The 24,239-nt window shown below is 41.7% G+C and overlaps 1 protein-coding gene across 4 annotated transcripts in view; it reads right to left on the minus strand.

Annotated features, from left to right (window-relative positions):
* The window catches only part of LOC110493763 (signal-induced proliferation-associated 1-like protein 2), a 105,781-nt gene that overhangs the window by 38,256 nt on the left and 43,286 nt on the right, over window positions 1-24,239 (minus strand). For all 4 annotated transcript variants that reach the window (XM_090204888.1, XM_036949753.2, XM_090204886.1 and 1 more), the window contains exons 3-7: window positions 22,208-22,335; window positions 20,625-20,813; window positions 14,671-14,845; window positions 11,619-11,722; window positions 6,606-6,763 (exon numbers count right to left, since the gene is read on the minus strand). In XM_090204888.1, coding sequence (XP_090061014.1) covers window positions 6,606-6,763; window positions 11,619-11,722; window positions 14,671-14,845; window positions 20,625-20,813; window positions 22,208-22,335 — 754 coding nt within the window. The remainder of the gene's footprint in view (window positions 1-6,605; window positions 6,764-11,618; window positions 11,723-14,670; window positions 14,846-20,624; window positions 20,814-22,207; window positions 22,336-24,239) is intronic.

Consider the following 24,239-nt stretch of genomic DNA (forward strand, 5'->3'; position numbering starts at 1 on the left):
AATATGAGTTATTGTGTGTAGATTGATGAAAACAATTAATTTGATCAATTTTAGAATAAGGCTGTAACTTAACAAAATGTGGGAAAAGTCAAGGGGTCTCAATACTTTCCGAATGCGCTGTAAATATAAAGTGGTTAAACAGTATGTAAACATTATTAAAGTGACTAGTGTTCAATGACTATGTACATAGGGCAGCAGTCTAAGGCGCAGGGTAGAGTACCGCATGGTAGCCGGCTAGAACAGTGAATAAGGTTCAGGGCAGGGAACTGAGTGGAGGCCGGCTAGTTGGGAATGTAACAGTCTGATGGCCTGGATATAGAAGCTGTTTCTCAGTTTCTCGGGCCCAGCTGCCTTCAAGATGGTAGCGGGGTGAACAGGCTGTGGCCCGGGTGGCTGAGGTCCTTGGGCTGAGCACACACTCCTGTGAAGCCCCTGTGTTGAAGATCAGCGTGGCGGAGGTGTTGTTGCCTACCCTTACCACTTGGGGTCGGCCCGTCAGGAAGTCCAGGACCAAGTTGCACAGGGAAGGGTTCAGACCCTGGGCCCTGAGCTGTAATTGGTGAACAGTATTCTTACATACAGTACAGTACCAGTCAAAAGTTTGGACACACCAACTCAAGGGTTTCCCTTTATTTTTACTATTAGAATAATAGTGAAGACATCAAAACTATGAAATAACACATGGAATTATGTAGTAGCCAAAAAAAGTGTTAAAACGAATCAAAATGTATTTAAGATTCTTCAAAAGTCGTCTTTCTTGGCCCAAGCAAGTCTCTTATTGGTGTCCTTTAGTAGTGGATTCTTTGCAGCATTTCGACCATGAAGGCCTGATTCACACAGTCTCCTCTGAACAGTTGATGTTGATATGTGTCTGCTACTTGAACTCTGATACATTTATTTGGGCTGCAATCTCTGAGGGGGGTAACTCTAATGAACTTATCCTCTGCAGCAGGGGTAACGCTGAGTCTTCCTTTCCTGTGGCGGTCGTCATGAGAGCCAGCTTCATCATAGCGCTTGATGGTTTTTGCGACTGCACTTGAAGAAACGTTCAAAGTTCTTCCGGATTGACTGACCTCATTGTTTTAAAGTAATGATATGGCATAATATGGCAAGAATAGGGCCATCTTCTGTATACTGTATACCTTGTCACAAAACTCAACTGATTGTCTCAAACGCATTAAGGAAAGAAATTCCACAAATTAACTTTTAACAAGGCACACCTGTTAATTGAAATGCATTCCAGGTGACTACCTCATGAAGCTTGTTGAGAGAATGTCAAGAGTGTGCAAAGCTGTCATCAAGGCAAAGGGTCGCTACCTTGAAGATTCTCAAATATAAAAAAATATTTCAATTTTTGAAACTTTTTTGGTTACTACATGATTCCATGTGTGTTATTTCAAAGTTTTGATATATTCACTATTATTCTACAATGTAGAAAAAAGTTAAAATAACAAAAAACCCTGGAATGAGTAGGTGTGTTCAAACTTTTTACTGGTACTGTAGGTTTTTATCTTGTTCAGGTGGGATTGGGCAGGGTGCAGTGCAATGGCAATCGCCCGGGGTCTGTTGAAGCGATATGTGAATTGTAGTGGGTCTGGGTTTCAGGTAATGTAGAGGTGATATGATCCTTAACTAGCCTCTCAAAGAACTTCATGATGACAACTTCATGATGCAAGGGACGATAGTAATTTACCTTCACTTTCTTTGGTACAATGGTGGACATCTTGATGCAAGTAGGAACAACAGACTGGGGTATGGAGATGAAATACGTCCGTAAAGACTTCAGCCAGCTGGTCTGCACATGCTTTGAGGACGTGGCCCTGCAGTCTTGCAAGGGTTAACACTCTTAAATGACTTACTCATTTCGGCCACAGAGAACGAAAGCAGAGTCCCCGTGAGCGTCGGTGGCTCGATGTAGTTTTCCTCGAAGCAGGTGAAGGCGTTTAGCTCGTCCAGGAGCGAGGCGTGGATGTCCGCGGCGTGGCTGGTTTTCCCTTCATAAATCGGTGATTGTCTGGAGTCCCTGTCACATATGGATCATGTCTGAGCCGTTTAATGCAAATCCACTGTGTACTGTTGTTTTGACTCTTGATTGTGTTACTGAGGTCGTAGCTGGTCTGCTTGTACACATCCATGTTCCCAGTCACCTTGCCATGGTTAAATGCGAAGGTTTGCGCTTTCAGTTTTGTGAATGCTGCAATAAATCCACGGTTTTTGGTTTGGACGAGTTCTAATCGTCACAGTGGGAACAACATCCTCTATGCACTTCCTTATTAACCCATTCTCCGAGTCAGTGTGTAAGTAAATACTGTTCTCAGAGGCGAACCAGAATATTTCCAGTTCCGCGTGATCAAAAACAAACTTGAAACATAGATTTCAATTGGTCAGACCAATATTGAGCAGTCCATACCACAGGAGCTTCCTGTTCCTGTTTTGCATAGCCTAAAAAAAAGGAGAGTAGCAATGATCCACGGTCCGTGTTGCGCATGTAATCACAGGAGATGTGTTGATAGAATTTATGTAGCGTTTTCCTCAGATGTCCTTTATTAAAGTCCCCAGCTACAATAAATGCGGCCTCAGAATAAGCGGTTTCCAGGTTGCACATAGAAAAGTGTAGTACCCTGAGTGTCGACTTGGGTGGGAATATACACGGCAGTGACGATGACCGAAGAAAATTATTTTCAAATCAAATCAAATTTTATTTGTCACATACACATGGTTAGCAGATGTTAATGCGAGTGTAGCGAAATGCTTGTGCTTCTAGTTCCGACAATGCAGTAATAACAAGTAATCTAACTAACAATTCCAAAACTACTGTCTTGTACACAGTGTAAGGGGATAAAGAATATGTACATAAGGATATATAAATGAGTGATGGTACAGAGCAGCATAGGCAAGATACAGTAGATGGTATCGAGTACAGTATGTACAAATGAGATGAGTATGTAAACAAAGTGGCATAGTTTAAAGTGGCTAGTGATACATGTATTACATAAGGATACAGTTGATGATATAGAGTACAGTATATACGTATGCATATGAGATGAATAATGTAGGGTAAGTAACATTATATAAGGTAGCATTGTTTAAAGTGGCTAGTGATATATTTACATCATTTCCCATCAATTCCCATTATTAAAGTGGCTGGAGTTGAGTCAGTGTGTTGGCAGCAGCCACTCAGTGTTAGTGGTGGCTGTTTAACAGTCTGATGGCCTTGAGATAGAAGCTGTTTTTCAGTCTCTCGGTCCCAGCTTTGATGCACCTGTACTGACCTCGCCTTCTGGATGATAGCGGGGTGAACAGGCAGTGGCTCGGGTGGTTGATGTCCTTGATGATCTTTATGGCCTTCCTGTGACATCGGGTGGTGTAGGTGTCCTGGAGGGCAGGTAGTTTGCCCCCGGTGATGCGTTGTGCAGACCTCACTACCCTCTGGAGAGCCTTACGGTTGAGGGCGGTGCAGTTGCCATACCAGGCGGTGATACAGCCCGCCAGGATGCTCTCGATTGTGCATCTGTAGAAGTTTGTGAGTGCTTTTGGTGACAAGCCGAATTTCTTCAGCCTCCTGAGGTTGAAGAGGCGCTGCTGCGCCTTCTTCACGATGCTGTCTGTGTGAGTGGACCAATTCAGTTTGTCTGTGATGTGTATGCCGAGGAACTTAAAACTTGCTACCCTCTCCACTACTGTTCCATCGATGTGGATAGGGGGGTGTTCCCTCTGCTGTTTCCTGAAGTCCACAATCATCTCCTTAGTTTTGTTGACGTTGAGTGTGAGGTTATTTTCCTGACACCACACTCCGAGGGCCCTCACCTCCTCCCTGTAGGCAGTCTCGTCGTTGTTGGTAATCAAGCCTACCACTGTTGTGTCATCCGCAAACTTGATGATTGAGTTGGAGGCGTGCGTGGCCACGCAGTCGTGGGTGAACAGGGAGTACAGGAGAGGGCTCAGAACGCACCCTTGTGGGGCCCCAGTGTTGAGGATCAGCGGGGAGGAGATGTTGTTGCCTACCCTCACCACCTGGGGGCGGCCCGTCAGGAAGTCCAGTACCCAGTTGCACAGGGCGGGGTCGAGACCCAGGGTCTCGAGCTTGATGACGAGCTTGGAGGGTACCATGGTGTTGAATGCCGAGCTGTAGTCGATGAACAGCATTCTCACATAGGTATTCCTCTTGTCCAGATGGGTTAGGGCAGTGTGCAGTGTGGTTGAGATTGCATCGTCTGTGGACCTATTTGGGCGGTAAGCAAATTGGAGTGGGTCTAGGGTGTCAGGTAGGGTGGAGGTGATATGGTCCTTGACTAGTCTCTCAAAGCACTTCATGATGACGGATGTGAGTGCTACGGGGCGGTAGTCGTTTAGCTCAGTTACCTTAGCTTTCTTGGGAACAGGAACAATGGTGGCCCTCTTGAAGCACGTGGGAACAGCAGACTGGTATAGGGATTGATTGAATATGTCCGTAAACACACCGGCCAGCTGGTCTGCGCATGCTCTGAGGGCGCGGCTGGGGATGCCGTCTGGGCCTGCAGCCTTGCGAGGGTTAACACGTTTAAATGTCTTACTCACCTCGGCTGCAGTGAAGGAGAGACCGCATGTTTTCGTAGCAGGCCGTGTCAGTGGCACTGTATTGTCCTCAAAGCGGGCAAAAAAGTCATTTAGTCTGCCTGGGAGCAAGACATCCTGGTCCGTGACTGGGCTGGATTTCTTCCTGTAGTCCGTGATTGACTGTAGACCCTGCCACATGCCTCTTGTGTCTGAGCCGTTGAATTGAGATTCTACTTTGTCTCTGTACTGGCGCTTAGCTTGTTTGATAGCCTTGCGGAGGGAATAGCTGCACTGTTTGTATTCGGTCATGTTACCAGACACCTTGCCCTGATTAAAAGCAGTGGTTCGCGCTTTCAGTTTCACACGAATGCTGCCATCAATCCACGGTTTCTGGTTAGGGAATGTTTTAATCGTTGCTATGGGAACGACATCTTCAACGCACGTTCTAATGAACTCGCACACCGAATCAGCGTATTCGTCAATGTTATCTGACGCAATACGAAACATCTCCCAGTCCACGTGATGGAAGCAGTCTTGGAGTGTGGAGTCAGCTTGGTCGGACCAGCGTTGGACAGACCTCAGTGTGGGAGCCTCTTGTTTTAGTTTCTGTCTGTAGGCAGGGATCAACAAAATGGAGTCGTGGTCAGCTTTTCCGAAAGGGGGGCGGGGCAGGGCCTTATATGCGTCGCGGAAGTTAGAGTAACAATGATCCAAGGTCTTTCCACCCCTGGTTGCGCAATCGATATGCTGATAAAATTTAGGGAGTCTTGTTTTCAGATTAGCCTTGTTAAAATCCCCAGCTACAATGAATGCAGCCTCCGGATAAATTGTTTCCAGTTTGCAGAGAGTTAAATAAAGTTTGTTCAGAGCCATCGATGTGTCTGCTTGGGGGGGGATATATACGGCTGTGATTATAATCGAAGAGAATTCTCTTGGTAGATAATGCGGTCTACATTTGATTGTGAGGAATTCTAAAATCAGGTGAACAGAAGGATTTGAGTTCCTGTATGTTTCTTTCATCACACCATGTCACGTTGGCCATGAGGCATACGCCCCCGCCCCTCTTCTTACCAGAAAGGTGTTTGTTTCTGTCAGCGCGATGCGTGGAGAAACCCGTTGGCTGCACCGCTTCGGATAGAGTCTCTCCAGTGAGCCATGTTTCAGTGAAGCAAAGGACGTTACAGTCTCTGATGTCCCTCTGGAATGCTACCCTTGCTCGGATTTCATCAACCTTGTTGTCAAGAGACTGGACATTGGCAAGAAGAATGCTAGGGAGTGGTGCACGATGTGCCCGTCTCCGGAGTCTGACCAGAAGACCGCCTCGTTTCCCTCTCTTTCGGAGTCGTTTTTTTGGGTCGCTGCATAGGGTCCACTCCGTTGTCCTGTTTGTAAGGCAGAACACAGAATCCGCGTCGCGAAAAACATATTCTTGGTCGTACTGATGGTGAGTTGACGCTGATCTTATATTCAGTAGTTCTTCTCGACTGTATGTAATGAAACCTAAGATGACCTGGGGTACTAATGTAAGAAATAACACGTAAAAAAACAAAAAACTGCAGAGTTTCCTAGGAACGCGAAGCGAGGCGGCCATCTCTGTCGGCGCCGGAAGGAGGTAATGTGGTATTCCTGATTGGGATAACTTTACCACAATCACACAGTTGTTAATCATGAAACTTGTTTTATTTTTCCTGAATAATTTTTTCTTCCTGTGCGATGGACAGGGAACCCTGCTGGCTAAATGGACAATATGTCCACAGATAGCTATGATTCTGTAAAAAACCACTATGTTACAGTCCCTGATGTCTCTCTGGAAGGAGATCCTCGCCCTAAGCTTGTCTAATTTATTGTCCAGGGACTGAATGTTAGCAATGGAGGGAGTTGACACTTGATTCAACAATCATTAAGAGGCACTTCTGAATGATTGACTCTTGTAATGATTGGATTCCAGCCTTATTGAAATTGGGCCCTTAGGTACATGAATGATTGAATAAATGCAAGTTAATTTAAACCAGCTCTATACATCTCTCACGCCAAATGTTTTAGAAGTATCGGCGGTCTGCTTTGCTCACCTGTAGCAAACATTTTCTGTGCAAGGGTTGTGGACTTTGACGATGATGAACACGTGCTGGAAGTGCGAGCGAATGTTTTGGGGAGTGAAGGGAAGAGCGCCAGGTTCCTGGAAGATGACGGTGACAATGTCATTTCCAATGTGTCTCTTCCTCAGTAGCTAAATGGCAAGAAAAGGAAACGGAAAAGAAAAAGCACATTAGAATTCAGAAAAGTAAATGCCCTTACAGTACATGAGAGACTAGGACAGAGTCTCAAAAGGCCTAAAAAAGACCTACATGGTACGTGATAAAGAAATATACCCAATTCTTTATCACGAGTCAAGCTGTTAAGTGGTCAAGGAAAGGATATGGAGGACAGTAAAACCTGTTTATTTGGAGTCTATCAGAGGGCATGTGGGAGCTATAATGCTGTCATATTGCTTACACCTCTCATATCCTTGCCAATCAACAGAAGTGCTGAAGGCAGTGGCTAGGGTCCAGAGGTTTCTAACAGGGCGATAACAGACTATGGCCTCCTGATGTCTGTTAAGGGTAGGTGGTAAACAAACGGGATGAGGGGTAGAATAGGCCGGATCAAGGGGCTCAAGTAGCGGCAGAGCCTTGGCAGGGCTTACAGCTAATCTCAGAAATCAAATGGGATCCCAGGGGAGGAATGAAACTTCAAATCCTGATAATCCTGATAATCAAGGCCCAAGACACATGCGATGCACAAGACATTTGGCCCGTTCTAATTTCCCTAACGCTTAGAAAGGACACTGGCCCTGTATAGGTGGATTTCTATGAACGCGGGGCAGTTTGTCAGTCCTGATTCCTGGACATACTCTGCAGAGGGACACAGCTTAAGATGGCCTAAAATCTTTATTGCTGTAACTGAATTTCAGACCTACAGAATAGTCCAATAATAAAAAAAAAAGTGAATCGAATTAGAGGTCGACCGATTAATTAGGGCCGATTTCAAGTTTACATAACAATCGGTAATCTGCATTTTTGGACGCCGATTATGGCCGATTACATTGCATTCCACGAGGAAACTGCGTGGCAGGCTAACCACCTGTTACACGAGTGCAGCAAGGAGCCAAGGTAAAGTTGCTAGCTAGCATTAAACGTATCTTATATAAAACAATCGCTCTTCAAATAATCACTAGTTACCTACACATGGTTGATGATATTACAAGATTAGCTAGCTTATCCTGCGTTGCATATAATCAATTTGGTGCCTGTTAATTTATCATCGAATCGCAGCCTATTTCGCCAAACTGGGGATGATTTAAGCGCATTCGTGAAAAAAAGCACAATCGTTGCACAAATGTACCTAACCATAAACATCAATGCCTTTCTTAAAAGCCATACACAGAAGTATATTTTTGAAACCTGCATATTTAGTTAAAATAAATTCATTTTAGCAGGCAATATTAACTAGAGAAATTGTGTCATAAACAGTGGGGCAAAAAAGTATTTAGTCAGCCACCATTTGTGCAAGTTTTCCCACTTAAAAAGACAAGAGAGGCCTGTAATTTTCATCATGGGTACACTTCAACTATGACAGACAGAATTTATTTTGAATTTATTTGCAAATTATGGTGGAAAATAAGTATTTGGTCAATAACAAAAGTTTCTCAATACTTTGTTATTTACCCTTTGTTGGCAATGACAGAGGTCAAACGTTTTCTGTAAGTCTTCACAAGGTTTTCACACACTTCTGCTGGTATTTTGGCCCATTCCTCCATGCAGATCTCCTCTAGAGCAGTGATTTTTTGGGGCTGTTGCTGGGCAACACGGACGTTCAACTCCCTCCAAAGATTTTCTATGGGGTTGAGATCTGGAGACTGGCTAGGCCACTCCAGGACCTTGAAATGCTTCTTACGAAGCCACTCCTTCGTTGCCCGGGCGGTGTGTTTGGGATCATTGTCATGCTGAAAGACCCAGCCATGTTTCATCTTCAATGCCCTTGCTGATGGAAGGAGGTTTTCACTCAAAATCTCACGATACATGGCCCCATTCATTCTTTCCTTTACACGGATCAGTCGTCCTGATCCCTTTGCAGAAAAACAGCCCCAAACCATGATGTTTCCACCCCCATGCTTCACAGTAGGTATGGTGTTCTTTGGATGCAACTCAGCATTCTTTGTCCTCCAAACACGACGAGTTGAGTTTTTACCAAAAAGTTCTATTTTGGTTTCATCTGACCATGAAATCCTCCCAATCTTCTTCTGGATCATCCAAATGCTCTCTAGCAAACTTTAGACGGGCCTGGACATGTACTGGCTTAAGCAGGGGGACACGTCTAGCACTGCAGGATTTGAGTCCCTGGCGGCGTAGTGTGTTACTGATGGTAGGCTTTGTTACTTTGGTCCCAACTCTCTGCAGGTCATTCACTAGGTCCCCCCGTGTGGTTCTGGGATTTTTGCTCACCGTTCTTGTGATCATTTTGATCCCACGGGGTGAGATCTTTTGCGTGGAGCCCCAGATCGAGGGAGATTATCAGTGGTCTTGTATGTCTTCCATTTCCTAATAATTGCTCCCACAGTTGATTTCTTCAAACCAAGCTGCTTACCTATTGCAGATTCAGTCTTCCCAGCCTGGTGCAGGTCTACAATTTTGTTTCTGGTGTCCTTTGACAGCTCTTTGGTCTTGGCCATAGTGGAGTTTGGAGTGTGACTGTTTGAGGTTGTGGACAGGTGTCTTTTATACTGATAATAAGTTCAAGCAGGTGCCATTAATACAGGTAACGAGTGGAGGACAGAGGAGCCTCTTAAAGAAGAAGTTACAGTTCTGTGAGAGCCAGAAATCTTGCTTGTTTGTAGGTGACCAAATACTTATTTTCCACCATAATTTGAAAATAAATAAATGTGATTTTCTTTCTCATTTTGTCTGTCATAGTTGAAGTGTACCTATGATGAAAATTACAGGACTCTCATCTTTTTAAGTAGGAGAACATGCACAATTGGTGGCTGACTAAATACTTGTTTGCCCCACTGTGTGTGTATGTATATATATATATATATATATATGTAAAAAAAAAAAAAAAAAAAAAAAAAAAAAAAAAAAAAAAAAAAAAAAAAATCGGTTGATCTCTAATCTGAATGCTGTTCCCAAGAGCTTTACGTAAAATACTGCTTACAACTGCACAGCAAATAGAATCAACATGGTGCACATGACAATTCATTTATAGACCATGTTGCTATGGTCTAGATAGAAAGACCCACCCAGGCATATTCAGACACCAAGCAGAGTGGAGAATTTAATTGAGGAGTGCATGCGAAATTGTTGTCGTGGCAACATCTCCAGCAATAGCATTTCCAATTAACAAGTCACTGACTGGGAGAAATTATGCACGACTCCGAAATGATGAGTGCCAATTTCTAATATTGGAGAGCAGATTGTGACTAAAGGATCAACATGGAAAGCTACCAGTTGTAGTAAATGGGTAGAAACTATAAGGAATGTTCATGATAATGATCACTATAATGATGATTAAAAAGGGTTGCAGTTAGTCATTGACTTCAGTCAGAAAAATATACATTTTTCAGAGCATCATAATTTATTTTCTGGGGGGGGTTTACTAAGCTAACATATGGAATTGTTTTAAGATGGTCATAGCAAGGATCATTTAGCTATTTGATGTTGAATTTTAGAACCACTTTATCTATCCCCCCAAAATATTGAAAAACATTACAGCACTTAAGCCCATAGAAACACATTGATAACTGATTCATACATGGAAAAGCAGATAGTAAAAAAATAAAATATATATTTTTTTATTTTTGCACATTTTTAACCCAATTTGTTTGGTCTGACAAACACAGCCGTAAGCTCAGCCACCTTCCACTGCACATGTGGAAGGCCACCACTAGCGGATGTGGTGGATTGAGACGCAGCCCATGCAATAAAACAGATACAACTATCTTAAAACAGACGGATTTGATGGGGGTGTTTTTATTTTGGTTTCATCTGACCGGGGCAGCGGAAATTGACTCGAGGGTTATGTGCAGTGGTGTAAAGTACTTAAGTAAAAATACTTTAAAGTACAACTTAAGTAGTTTTGTGGGGAATCTGTACTGAACCATTTATATTTTTGACTTTTATTTATAAGTTTTACTTCACTACATTCCGAAAGTAAATAATGTACTTTTTACTCCACACATTTTTCCCTGGCACTCAAAAGTACTCATTACATTTTGAATGCTTAGCAGGACAGGAAAATTGACCAATTCAGGTGCTTATCAAGAACATCAACGGTCATCCCTACTGCCTCTGATCTTGGCAGACTCACTAAACACACATGCTTAATTTGTTAATGAGTGTGACCCTGGCTTTCTGTAAATAAAAAAAGAACAAGAAAATGTCACCATCTGTTTTATAAGGAATTGTTACATTTGATACTTAAGTATATTTTAGCAATTACATTTACTTTGATACTTAGATATATTTAATACCAAATACTTTTAGACTTTTACTCAAGTAGTACTTTACTGGGTGACTTCCACTTTTACTTGAGTAATTTTCTATTAAGGCATCTTTACTTTTTCCTCAAGTATGAAAATTGAGTACTTTTTCCAGCACTGTTTATGTGCACATCTCCAGTCAGGATTCAGCCCTTAATGTTTTGAAAATCTGACCTACTAGATCTTTGTGTTAATTATCAGTGTTCAATAGCTCCTCTGAAGTGGCACTCCTAAATCTGGCTTTAAGGGCAGTTACAACAATATTCAAATACCTGTGGCAGTGATGTTTGCCAAGACCAATCTCTCAGTTTACTTACTTACACAAATGTTGGGGGCCCACTGCGGGTGGACACAGATTGACTAGTGCTGCTTTAATGGGATACTTTCGGATGTTGGCAATGAGGCCCTTTATCTACTTCCCCAGAGTCAGATGTACTAGTGCATAGACATTTTATGCATCGGTGTCCAGTATGAAGGAAGTTGGAGGTAGCGTTAGCCCAATGACTGGAAGTCTACGGTATCTACTAGCATGCTAGCAGGTAACCATAGACTTCCAGAGTCCACTCACCTGTTGTCTGTTGTTGGGGGTGTAGGGCAGCAGTGTGGACACGTGGAACATCAGCTCATAGTCTTTGTAAGTAGTGTAGAGAGAATGTGTTCCAGTGGAATCCGCTGTAACACCCAAACAAAGAATTTAGGTCAGAGCAGAGACATTCTAAACAGAATTTAAAATAATTTAATACTGTAGTCTCTGGAGAAAAAAAAAAAATCTAATTACATGATCTGCAATAAGATCATTGAATACAGCAATAATAATCCTGTGGTATTTCCAGGGACGGACTAAGACCAGAAATGGGCATTTCCAACACTCTGGACCATTCGTTTCCTTGAGGCCCCCCATTATTAATCAAATAACAATAATACTGCACAAATTATTTTTAAGACAGATCGGCCAATCTTGCATTTGCCTGAAATGCCCTATGGCCAGTCTGTTTCTGTGTATTTCTAAATGGCCAGAGCTTTCCCCAGAGCTCGGAAACGACACTGGCCATTGTTCCTGTATAGGTGGATTTACATGAAAGCTGGGCAGATTGCGTGTCATTTCCAGGAATCAGGATAGACAGACTGACACAGCTTTAAGATGGCTTAAAATCTTGACTGCTGTAACTGAATTTCAGACCTCCAGAATAGCCCATTAATAATAAAAAAAAACAGTTATCTGAATGCTTTTCCCAAGAGACATGTAAGATGTTGCTTACAACTGCAAAGCAAATAGAACCAACAGAGTACACATGACAATTCATTTATAGAGTGTTGCTATGGTCGATATAGAAAGACCCACCCGGGTTTATTCACAGACAACAAGTCGAATCAATCTTTATTTATACATCTCATTTCAGACATGGAATGCAACACAATGTGCTTTACAGGAATAAAACAGATGCAAAAAACAAGGAAAGGAAAGCTTAAATGTTTACTACACAACAAACAAGAATAAAAACTAAAGTGTGACAAACTGAATAACTAAAAAGCACCCTAAGGAAAAGCAAAGCAAAAAACATGAGTTTTAAGATCTCTTAAATATATGTCCACAGTTTTGGCCCCCCTCAGGTTCTCTGGCAGGCTATTCCAGAGGCTGGGGGCATAATAACTATAGACTGCCTATAGTGGGGAACTTAACATGGAGTGCATGCGACCAGCCTGTCTTTAATTTGACTGAACTGCTCAATGGTAGGTCTATATCTAAATTCCTGTATTTCAGCAGAGAGATATACATAAATCTCTATATCTATATTAATATACACTGAGCAAAAATGTAAACGCAACATGTAAAGTTTCAGTCCCATGTTTCATGAGCTGAAATAAAACAATCCCTGCAATTTTCCATACGCACAGAAACCGTATTGATCTAAAACTTTGCACGCACATGTATTTACATCCCTGTTAGTGAGCATTTCTCCTGTGACAAAATAATCCATCCATCTGACAGGTGTGGCATATCAAGAAGCTGATTAAACAGAATTATCATTACACAGGTGCAGCTTAAGTATTAAAGCCATTTTGTGGGGTAAAACTTCATTCTTGGTACGCCCATGGTTGCACCCTTTCCCAGTCATGTGAAATCCATAGATTATGGCCTAATGAATTTATTTCAATTGACTGATTGCATTATAGGAACTGCAACTCAGTAAAATCTTTGAAATTGTTGCATCTGTCTGTCTGTATGTACAGTATATCCACTACCGTTCAAAGGTTTGGGGTCACTTAGAAATGTCCTTGTTTTTGAAAGAAAATCAAATTTTTTGTCCATTAAAATAACATAAAATTTATCAGAAATACTATTGTAGCTGGAAACGGCAGAGGCCCATTATCAGCAACCAATACTCCTGTGTTCCAATAGCACGTTGTGTTAGCTAATCCAAGATTAACATTTTAAAAGGCTACTTGATCATTAGAAAATCCTTTTGCAATTTTGTTAGCACAGCTGAAAACTGTGGTTCTGATTAAAGAAGCAATAAAACTGTCCTTCTTTAGACTAGTTGAGTATCTGGAGCATCAGAATTTGTGGTTTCGATTACAGGCTCAAAATGCCCAGAAACAAAGAACTTTCTTCTGAAACTTGTCAGTCTATTCTTGTTCTGAGAAATGAAGGCTATTCCGTGTGAGAAATTGCCAATAACCTGAAGATCTCGTACAACGCTGTATACTAATCCCTTCACAGAACAGCGCAAACTGGCGCTAACCAGAATAGAAAGAGAAGTGGGAGGCCCCGGTGCACAACTGAGAAAGAGGCCAAGTACATTAGTGTATCTAGTTTGAGAAACAGACACCTCACAAGTCCTCAACTGGCAGCTTCATTAAAAAGTACCCGCAAAACACGAGGTCTCAAAGTCAACAGTGAAGAGGCGACTTCGAGATGCTGGCCCTCAATGCAGAGCTGCAAAGAAAAAGCCATATCTCAGACAGGCCAATAAAAAAGGAAAGATTAAGATGGGCAAAGAACACAGACACTGGACAGAGGAACTCTGCCTAGAAGGCCAGCATCCCAGAGTCACCTCTTCACGGTTGACATTTAATACCCCTACTCTTAAGATAAGTGCCATGGGATCTTTAGTGACCACAGAGAGTCAGGTCACCCATTTTAACGTCCCATCCGAAAGACGGCCCCCTACACAGAGCAATGTCCCCAGTCACTGCCCTGTGGCATTGGGACATTTTTTTAGACCAGAGGACAGGGTGCCTCCTACTTGCCCTACAACACCAACACCATTTATGCGTATAATAAAAAAATAATATTAATTTTGCAGAGTTAAAAAAAAATCCTGGCCATGTAACGCTTCGATCATTTTTCAGTGTACAGAGAGACATGGACTTTCTTTGGAATGTTTTTCTTGCAATCTACCACATTTTTTCAAACTTTCAAGTTTGCTCCTATCAAAAGATAAATCATTCAAAACTGAATTCTTCTTCTTTTCAGTTGGTCTGTACAAGAGGATGTACAGTATGTGTCCAGCTGGGCCCTCATCCCCTAATTTATTGAACATTTATCAAGCATATGATAAATCAAATGATTATAAAATATATAAAACAAATGTGTGTGTTGAGTCATGAACTCTTACTTTTGTTGTCCAGCTGGGCCCGGTACTTGGTGAAGCCCTTCAGCCTGACCCTCTGGCCCAGCAGCTCCATGAACTCCTCCAGGGCGGGGCTGGCGCTCTCATTGTTGTACATCTCCTCTTCGGTGCTCTGGCCCGCCTGGCAGTACATGATGCCCACCTTGTGCTGGAAGCTCAACTGGAATGCCAAAGAACGATAAGGGTGGGGTTATGACATGCCAATGTCTGCCCAATATCTGTTTATGCTATGCTAATGTGTGGCAGAACCTTGTAATTTAGGGGTGGGTTATAACCTGGGGTTATGATCTGCCTAATGTCTGTTTATTATACGATAATATATATATATATATGTATATAAAAAATCTCAATGCAAATCTTATAAAAAGGAAACTGGCATAAAGCTTATGAAACATTTTTCCAAATGCTTGGGCTCATGACCAAATTATAGCAGGTGTTATTTTTCATAAGACACATCATTTCAGAGCAACACTGAGATGGGACATAGTATTCAACGATGCATTCCTCCTTATCTACACTCTTGATTGAAATGCTCTGTAGCGTCAGAGACGGTTGCCGGCGCCGGTGTATGGTGTCAAATTAGACTGAAACGCCCCTGTAAGCCCTCAGGGAGGGAAGGATATATCAAGCGCTGTACCAGCCCAGTGCATTTTATCTCCTGCTATCAATACCTATTACCTGACACCAGGTGCTGAGATTGCACACTTAGCGCTAGCCATCTGAACAATCAGAGGAGTTGACACACACAAAAGAGGAAATAATTAGTGTGAGTGGCCCTCAGACCACACCTAACGGTTGGTCCTGAATAATTTATTAAGTCTTAGAAATGCTGTAGGATGAAACATTTTTTTGTGTGTGTGTGGGGAGGCTGGGGGGGGGGGGGCACAAGACCAGAATCGGCAGACCCTCGCGAAACTCAAAGAAGGTCCTCATAAGACAGTGGGGATGCTCACTGCTCACACCTAGGCAACATGATGAGACGAGCGGTCAAAAGAAAAAAGCATTAAATCGAGAAGTCTCAATTTGCTTGGCTGGTCTCTTCCCATCTCCTACATTGTCGTGGCAACACAGCAAAAATTCAGTGGGAGGTGAGGCCATATTGTTTTGGATAAGGGGAATGGAAGCTGTGCCGCCTTAGTAAATGATTCACACTTGAGGGGGATAGGGGAAGTACTGCTGGTAAAGCGAAGTTAGATTGCCATTGATGGTTGTCTTTACTACGCATCTCCACGGTTGATTAACGAGTAGATCACAATAATAGCATTCCAGTCCTACTTACAGTAGATATAACCGGTGAAAGCTCATTATGATATTATCACATCAATGAAATGTAACATAATTAAACGTAGTTGAATTAAAGAACATGGAATTAAACTTAATCAAACTGAGGAATAAGAGAGTTGACCCCTAGACATTCCTTGAGGTCAAGATTCCCCCTCCTCGCCTCTTGCCAGCTTTGCTCCAATAGATTTACAAACCACCTGCCACGCTCCCCAAATGAAAGAAGCTTGTATGAAACTTGATCTCATCAATAGTCTGATATTGCACCCTGATGCCATTTCTCCCACTGCTGTTACATGCTTTAGGGATAGATCTATCTTGATGCACGTCTCTTGTTACTCAAAAATCCAGTTACATGGCAATACCGCTTATTGTTTTTCCCCTGTCCAGAGATGAGTGAATATTCCACCATATTGATACTAGATACCGGAGCCATGGTAGCATAGAAATATAATTACTAGAACGGGAGAAAACCCCTCAGACGGTGGCAATTGGATTTCTTTGCATGGTAGTCATAATTGGGAAAATAAATGTGATTAAAGTCTAGCCTCTGACTGAGTGGTGAGTTGTGTATTTGTACAATATCCTGGTTTCCCGCTGTGCCAGACATAGCCCGAAAGGCAGTATGCTGAATCCGTAAGTGCTTGATTGATGATAAGGCCTCAAAAACAGCAAACTAAATATCTGGGTTGTTGCTTAACACAGTAAAGCAATCAATATCTGCAATGTAATCCCTTGTTGTAAGCGGAAATACCTACTTGTGACAACAGTGATGTATAAGATATGTGATTGTATTAGGATGTGTCATACTGTGCACTCAATTGCAATGCAAATACCTAGGTCATTTACGGGGCACATTAAAAGCCCCAATGCAGTCAAAATCCTGTGTTTTATATATATTTCCACACTATGGAGGCTGGAATAATACTGTGAAAATGATACTGCCCTTTTAGTGTAAGAGCTATGTGAAAAGACCGCCAGAAATGTCTGACGGTTTTGTTGGGATGGAGATTTGGCCTTCCTGGTTATATAACCAGGGGATAAATTAGCTAATGGACCAACAAGAAAGAGAATCCCAAACCTCTGTGACAATAACATCTAGTTTTTAGTTTACCCCTCTCCACTCAGACAGTCCTAGCAAAAGTATTGTATGAAAAATTGCTCTTTGCTAAGAAACAATTTGTTTCTTTTAGACATGTGGTCACCAACCGATCCGTCAATCTCCAAGGCATTCCTAGTCAACCACCAAACATTTCTGTAATTCTTTTTTTGATTTGTTTGGTGCTGTTGGCGGTGTGCCTATTTTGAATAATTTCATGTGTCTGAATGTAGAACTCCGCCCAACTGGTTGGCCCAGAGAACAAATTAAGTGCACCTATAGGCTTACCACTGGCCAATCAGATAGCTCATATCACTGTCTGCATAGTTTCCTCGAGCCATAGACAAGTCTAAAAAGTCTAGAGCGCACAGCAAAGTTGATACTGTGAGATTTCAAAATGTAAAATCATGACTGGAGAGACTCAATGAATACAGCTGCTGTTTTGTGTGTAAGTTCACGTTTAAGTTGTTATTCAACACTGTCAACACTTTATTCACTTAGATAAGCCATCAAATGGGTTCTCCCTACTTCCACTCACACTACAACCAGCACCGCAGCTGCAATAATGAGTTTAGCTAAGTGTTTCGATAAGCTTGCGGGGTTATTATTAGGGGCTTGTGTATATTTTATTTCATTTTCTGTGATCATAGGAGTGACAAGATTAATTTCACTATTAGCTGGAAGGCTGTGTCCCCTTCTCTCAGTGGGAGGGAGGGAGAGTCGAGAAACAGTGAGTCAGGTGAGAGGCAGCCTCACCGCTAGCGTTGATCCAAGGGTTTTTACACAGCACAATGTAATTTAAAAAAAATAAATAAACTTGGTTGCATCGAAGCTCTCACTGCAGGCCACCAGTCCAGCGAAAGCTAATTACGCTCACTCAGCTGTGCCTCAAGTAATATAACAAGTTATATATTACCAGTGTGATCATATACCAAGAACAACAACAATGGCAGGGCTATGCATGCTTAGCCAAAATGCAGCGATAATGTATAGGGCCTATAGCCTATTGCACAAACAGGTTAAAGAAGGATTTGTAAGCCTGAAGACAATTGAGACAGAGTGTATGTGTGTGCCATTCAGAGGGTGAATGGGCAAGACAAAATAATGAAGTGCCTTTGAACAGGGTATGGAAGTAGGTGCCAGGCATACAGGTTCGTGTAAAGAACTGCAACTCTGCAAACTCCTGGATTTTTCATGCTCAATAGTTTCCCGGGGGTGTATAATAATACAAAATATATAACATTTAGAAGATTCTTTTATCCAAAGCAAATTACAGTCACGCACGTGTCATTTTCTGGGGGGTATTGTTGGTCGGGTGAATTGAACCCATTATCCTGTCATTGCAAGCGCAATGCTCTACCATAAGCAATGTTACGAGGCAGAGCAGGTTAGAACCTTTTGTATTGACCTGTGGCTTTATTATGAAACTCCATCAGTACTTCCATTAAGCTCACTAAAGTTAACTGCAACCATTAAGTCAATTGAACTGCCCTGAGATCAGCAGAAAGGGGACTCCAAGAAGAGGGAGTTTGTTAGGATAGAAAGAAATGTAGAATTAGCAACGCCCAGGTAAAAAGTTAGATAGAAACCCACCTCAGTCTTCTGCAAACCTAACCCTGGGGTAGAAATGTTATTTTTCAGCAGGTTAATTACACTATTTTCAATGCAAAAAAAAACACACCAGAAAGGTTTGAATATTGCTGCCCACCAATGATTCCCAACCAAATTGATTATTTTGACAAAAACAATGGATAAATGTTGCCCAAAGAGTTGTGCAGAGGTGGAAGAAAATTTTTCAGAATGAATCACAGCTGCAATGGCTGCCAAATGTGCTTTCAACAAGTATATACACAGTTGAAGTCGGAAGTTTACATACACCTAAGCCAAATACATTTAAACTCAGTTTTTCACAATTCCTGACATTTAATCCTAGTAAAAAATCCCTGTCTTAGGTCAGTTAGGATCACAACTTTATTTGAAGAATGTGAAATGTCAGAATAATAGTAGAGACAGTGATTTATTTCATCTTTTATTTCTTTCATCACATTCCCAGTGGGTCAGAAGTTTAAATACTCAATTAGTATTTGGTAGCATTGCCTTTAAATTGTTTAACTTGGGTCAAACATTTAAGGTAGCCTTCCACAAGCTTCCCACAATAAATTGGGTGAATTTTGGCCCATTCCTCCTGACAGAGCTGGTGTAACTGAGTCAGGTTTGTAGGCCTCCTTGCTCGCACACGCTTTTTCAGTTCTGCCCACAAATGTTCTATAAGATTGAGGTCAGGGCTTTGTGATGGCCACTCCAATACCTTGACTTTGTTGTCCTTAAGCCATTTTGTCACAACTTTGGAAGTATGCTTGTGGTCATTGTTCATTTGAAAAGACCCATTTGTGACCAAGATTTAACTTCCTGACTGGTGTCTTGAGATGTTGCTTCAATATATCCATGTAATCTTCCTTCGTAATGATGCCATCTATTTTGTGAAGAGCACCAGTCCCTCCTGCATCAAAGCAACCCCACAACAGGATGTCCTCTGGTCTGATGAAACAAAAATAGAACTGTTTGGTCGTAATGATCATCATTATGTTTGGAGGAAAAAGGGGGAGGCTTGCAAGCCGAAGAACACCATCCCAACCGTGAAGCACGGGCTGTTTCATCAGACCAGAGGACATTTCTCCAAAAAGTACGATCTTTGTCCCCATGTGCAGTAGCAAACCGTAGTCTGGCTTTTTTATGGCGGTTTTGGAGCAATGGCTTCTTCCTTGCTGAGCGGCCTTTCAGGTTATGTCGATATAGGACTCGTTTTACTGTGGATATCGATACTTTTGTACCGGTTTCCTCCAGCATCTTCACAAGGTCCTTTGCTGTTGTTTTCACTTTTGGCACCAAAGTATGTTCATCTCTAGGAGACAGAACGCGTCTCCTTCCTGAGCGGTATGATGGCTGCATGGTTCCATGTTTTTTTTACTTGCGTACTATTGTATGTACAGATGAACGTGGCACCTTCAGGCGTTTGGAAATTGCTCCCAAGGATGAACCAGACTTGTGGAAGTCTACAATATTTAAGTTTGAAGGTAGGCCTTGAAATACATCCACATGTACACCTCCAATTGACTCAAATGATGTCAATTTGCCCTTCAGAAGCTTCTAAAGCCATGACAACATTTTCCGGAATTTTCCAAAATGTTTAAAAGGCACAGTCAACTTAGTGTATGTAAACTTCCGACCCACCAAAATTGTGATACAGTGAATTATAAGTGAAATTGTCTGTCGGTAAACAATTGTTGGAAAAATTACTTGTGTCATGCACACAGTAGATGTCCTAACCGACTTGCCAAAACTATAGTTTGTTAACAAGAAATTTGTGGAGTGGTTGAAAAACGAATTTTAATGATTCCAACCTAAGTGTATGTAAACTTCCGACTTCAACTGTACACACACTTTGAAAATGTGGAGTAGGTTTAAACATAAAAAAAAAAATGTTTTAAATCAGCAAAATGTTAAGACTGTGCAAGGGGTGTGGAAAATTTCACTTGTGACTGTGTCTATGATCACTCACCCCCTGTTGGTCCAGCTTGAGGAGCTGCTCAGGGACCTTGGGCGAGCTGGTGGCCAGCCTGAGACACTGGATGTTCAGCTCTGGAACCACATACTCCAGCACCTCCTTCAGCGGTAGGCCCCTGGCCATGCCATGCTTGGCGGTGGAGGGCACGGCGTCTTCCAGGATGGCCCCTCGGAGAGTGGTGAGCTGGGGAGGACAGAGAGAGAGAGGCTGGAGGTTAGCTGGGGGTCTAGCCTTGACGGTTGAGTTGGAGTAACAATTTACAAACAACTTTCATGAATAAAGTTGCAAATGATATATAAATTAGAAATAACTATTTTATTATATGCAAAAGTTTAACCCCCTAGTGTCCATCAAAATCTGTCAGTTTAAGCTAGAGATGTGTTATTTTGGTTGCATCTCAATCCACCACATCGCCTATGTCACCCTGTGGCAGAGCTACAGCACTGTTGGTCAGACCAGGAGACATCCCGAAAATCGGTCTTCTCCGTCTGTAGCATCGTAACAGTTTGTCACGGTACTCGTCTCAAGTCGGTAACGCTGATGTACCAACGTTTGTCTGTAGTGTCCAAACCATTTGGGCTACAAACTAATATGACCCCACTGTAGAAAGGGGAGACTCTCAAACACGATGGTGTTCTCTATTTTGCTCTACAGTATTCACAAGTGTCACGGGACTCGTCTAAAAGTAACCCAAACAAATTAATGAATGTAAGTATGGAGGTAGTTGTGCCAAATTAGTAAAAAAAAACGTGTAATGTGTAATTCAATGCATTTCTATGGGCTACAGTAGTAAAAGGATGATTCATGGTATGACATTCTTAAAACAATTCCATATGTCGGCTTAGACTTAAGAATTAAGCACTTCTAGGCATTACAATCATTACAATTCATAAGCTTTTAGTTACAACATTGAACATCATTCATAAAGTGTAATGTAACACATTAAGTGAGTGGGAATGATTGAAGTGTTTGGCTGTCTTAAGTAATGTAGCTATGATGTTGTTATTATAGAATAATTCTGGTTTTTTTTTTTTAAAATGGAAAATGCTTACAAATTATGAATAGAAAATAAAGGAAACTACATCAGGAAGAAAACGTAAGAGACAAATGACTGTAATATATAAGAAACATGGGTGATATATAGAGTAGTAAACGAGGATACTAGTGAAGAGAGTACCTCCCAAAGAGCTTCAATTTCTCGCTGCACGCAGTGAAAAGTCTCTCTCCCAGTTCTCTGGGTTAAGTTGCATAGGGAATTAGCTTTTAGTAAAACTAAATAGATTTGCTTTTAGCATGTCACAATCTCCCCACTTACAGTATCTTATAGGAGAACTAACATATCGTGGGGGATCAAACTTTCCCCATTAACTTGCCGGATTAATAGTTGTTTAATGTCCCATTGGTATGATAATACAAAATGTCTGCTTATCTAGTCCACTGTGCATCATCTCACAAAAGTGAGAATTAATTTTTCCTGCTGGTTAGCAATTTGAGAGTCCACAGTAAGAACCTGTGTACAGCATACATTTTAGGACACTCTCAGCCTTACGCGACATCTCCACTTTTCGATTATTTACCTCGCTGGTCCGGAAGGTGACCCGGTAGTTGTACTGTGCTCCCTCCTTTCCCTCATCCATCTTTTCCCGGCGGATACTGACCGCCACAGGGCCCAAGTTCTCATCAGTGCCAAAGTAGTTCTGGTGATCTGAGGGTAAATGGTAAATGACGGTACAACACAAACGTTAGCTGCGGTTTGGATTATGATAACATAAGAAATCTTTATTTTCCATTAAATTCACAAAAAATACAAATTTGGCTTTGGCACTCTGGCTTACAGATCAAAGGTAAAAACAGACCTGCAACAAACACAGTTCAACTTAACATGATTTGCCTGATTGGACATTCCTTTGCATTCCTTAAACTCCATGAATAGGGCCTACACATCTTAGATTATAACACTAGCAAAGCCAGAAAAGTCAATCAAATACATGCTAACCCATAAAGATATGCCTAAACCTAGTGTATCAATAAATCAATGAGGAGACAGATAAATTTCATGTAGTAATGCTCCCTTTGCTGATTAATTGACATGTAGGGTTGCAAAAGACATGTAACTACAGGCTCATTTCAATAAAACCTGCACGGCCTGAAACCTGCACTGCAGAAAAACCAGTCTTTGTAGTTCCATTAACTTCACCACGGGTTTCATTATATTCATCCCAAGGATGAAGTGTTTTTCCTCATTTCCCTAGACCAGGGGTGTCAAATACACTTTTATCCAGGGGCCACATTCGGACTTCAACGTGGTCCAGCGTTTCCTCCGTGTCAAAATGTACTTCTGACTGTCTAGCTTTAAAATGATGTGATTATTAGCGAGCTGGACACAGTCAATAAACTATATAAATGTAGGTTGATTAACATTTCTACATAGTTGCGATTTGGTTTTATTCATGTTAAAGTACACATCTATGTAAATCTATATATAGATATATATGGTCAACTGTCATTGTAATTGCTGTTATTGTGAAGTGAAAACGTCTAGGAACAACAAAGGCTCAGCCGCGAAGTGGTAGGCCACACATGCACACAATGAATTGGAACGCTGACTGCGAGCCAGACCTAATTGCCTAACATCAGTGGCCGACCTCACTAATGCTCGTGGCTGAATGGAAGCAAGTCCCTGCAGCAATGTTCCAACATCTAGTGGAAAGCCTTCCAAAAAGAGTGGAGGCTGTTATAGCAGAAAATGGGGGACCAACTCCAGATTAATGCACATGATTTCTGAATGAGATGAGCAGATGTCCACATACTTTTGAACATGTAGTTTATATGGAGTTTGCTGTCCCACAAAAACATAATCGGAAATCTGTATTTTTGGGCGCCGATTTTACTGATTTAAAAATAAATGTATACCTTTATTTAACTAGGCAAGTCAGTTAAGAACACATTCTTATTTTCAATGACAGCCTAGGAACGGTGGGTTAACTGCCTTGTTCAGGGGCAGAAAGACAGATTTTCACCTTATCAGTCTGGGGGATCCAATCTTGCAACCTTACAGTTAACTACTCCAACGCTATAACCACCTGCCTCTCGTTGCACTCCACAAGGAGACTGCCTGTTACACGAATGCAGTAGAAGCCAAGGTAAGTTGCTAGCTAGCATTAAACTTATCTTATAAAAAACAATCAATCAATCATAATCACTAGTTATAACTACACATGGTTGATGATATTACTAGTTTATCTAGCGTGTCCTGCGTTGCATATAATCGATGCAACGCTGGGGGATGATTTAACAAAAACGCATTGGCGAAAAAAGCACAATCGTTGGATGACTATACCTAACCATAAACACCAATGCCTTTCTTAAAATCAATACACAGAAGTATATTTTTTTTAAACCTGCATATTTAGCTAAAAGAAATCCAGGTTAGCAGGCAATATTAACCAGGTGAAATTGTGTCACTTGTCTTGCGTTCATTGCACGCAGAGTCAGGGTATATGCAACAGTTTGGGCAGCCTGGCTCATTGCGAACTAATTTGCCAGAATTGTACGTAATTATGACATAACATTGAAGGTTGTGCAATGTAACAAGAATATTTAGACTTA

This window comes from Oncorhynchus mykiss, chromosome 17, assembly GCF_057628025.1.
Source record: "Oncorhynchus mykiss isolate SJ-2025 chromosome 17, ASM5762802v1, whole genome shotgun sequence".
In the NCBI taxonomy this organism is placed as follows: Eukaryota; Metazoa; Chordata; class Actinopteri; order Salmoniformes; family Salmonidae; genus Oncorhynchus; species Oncorhynchus mykiss.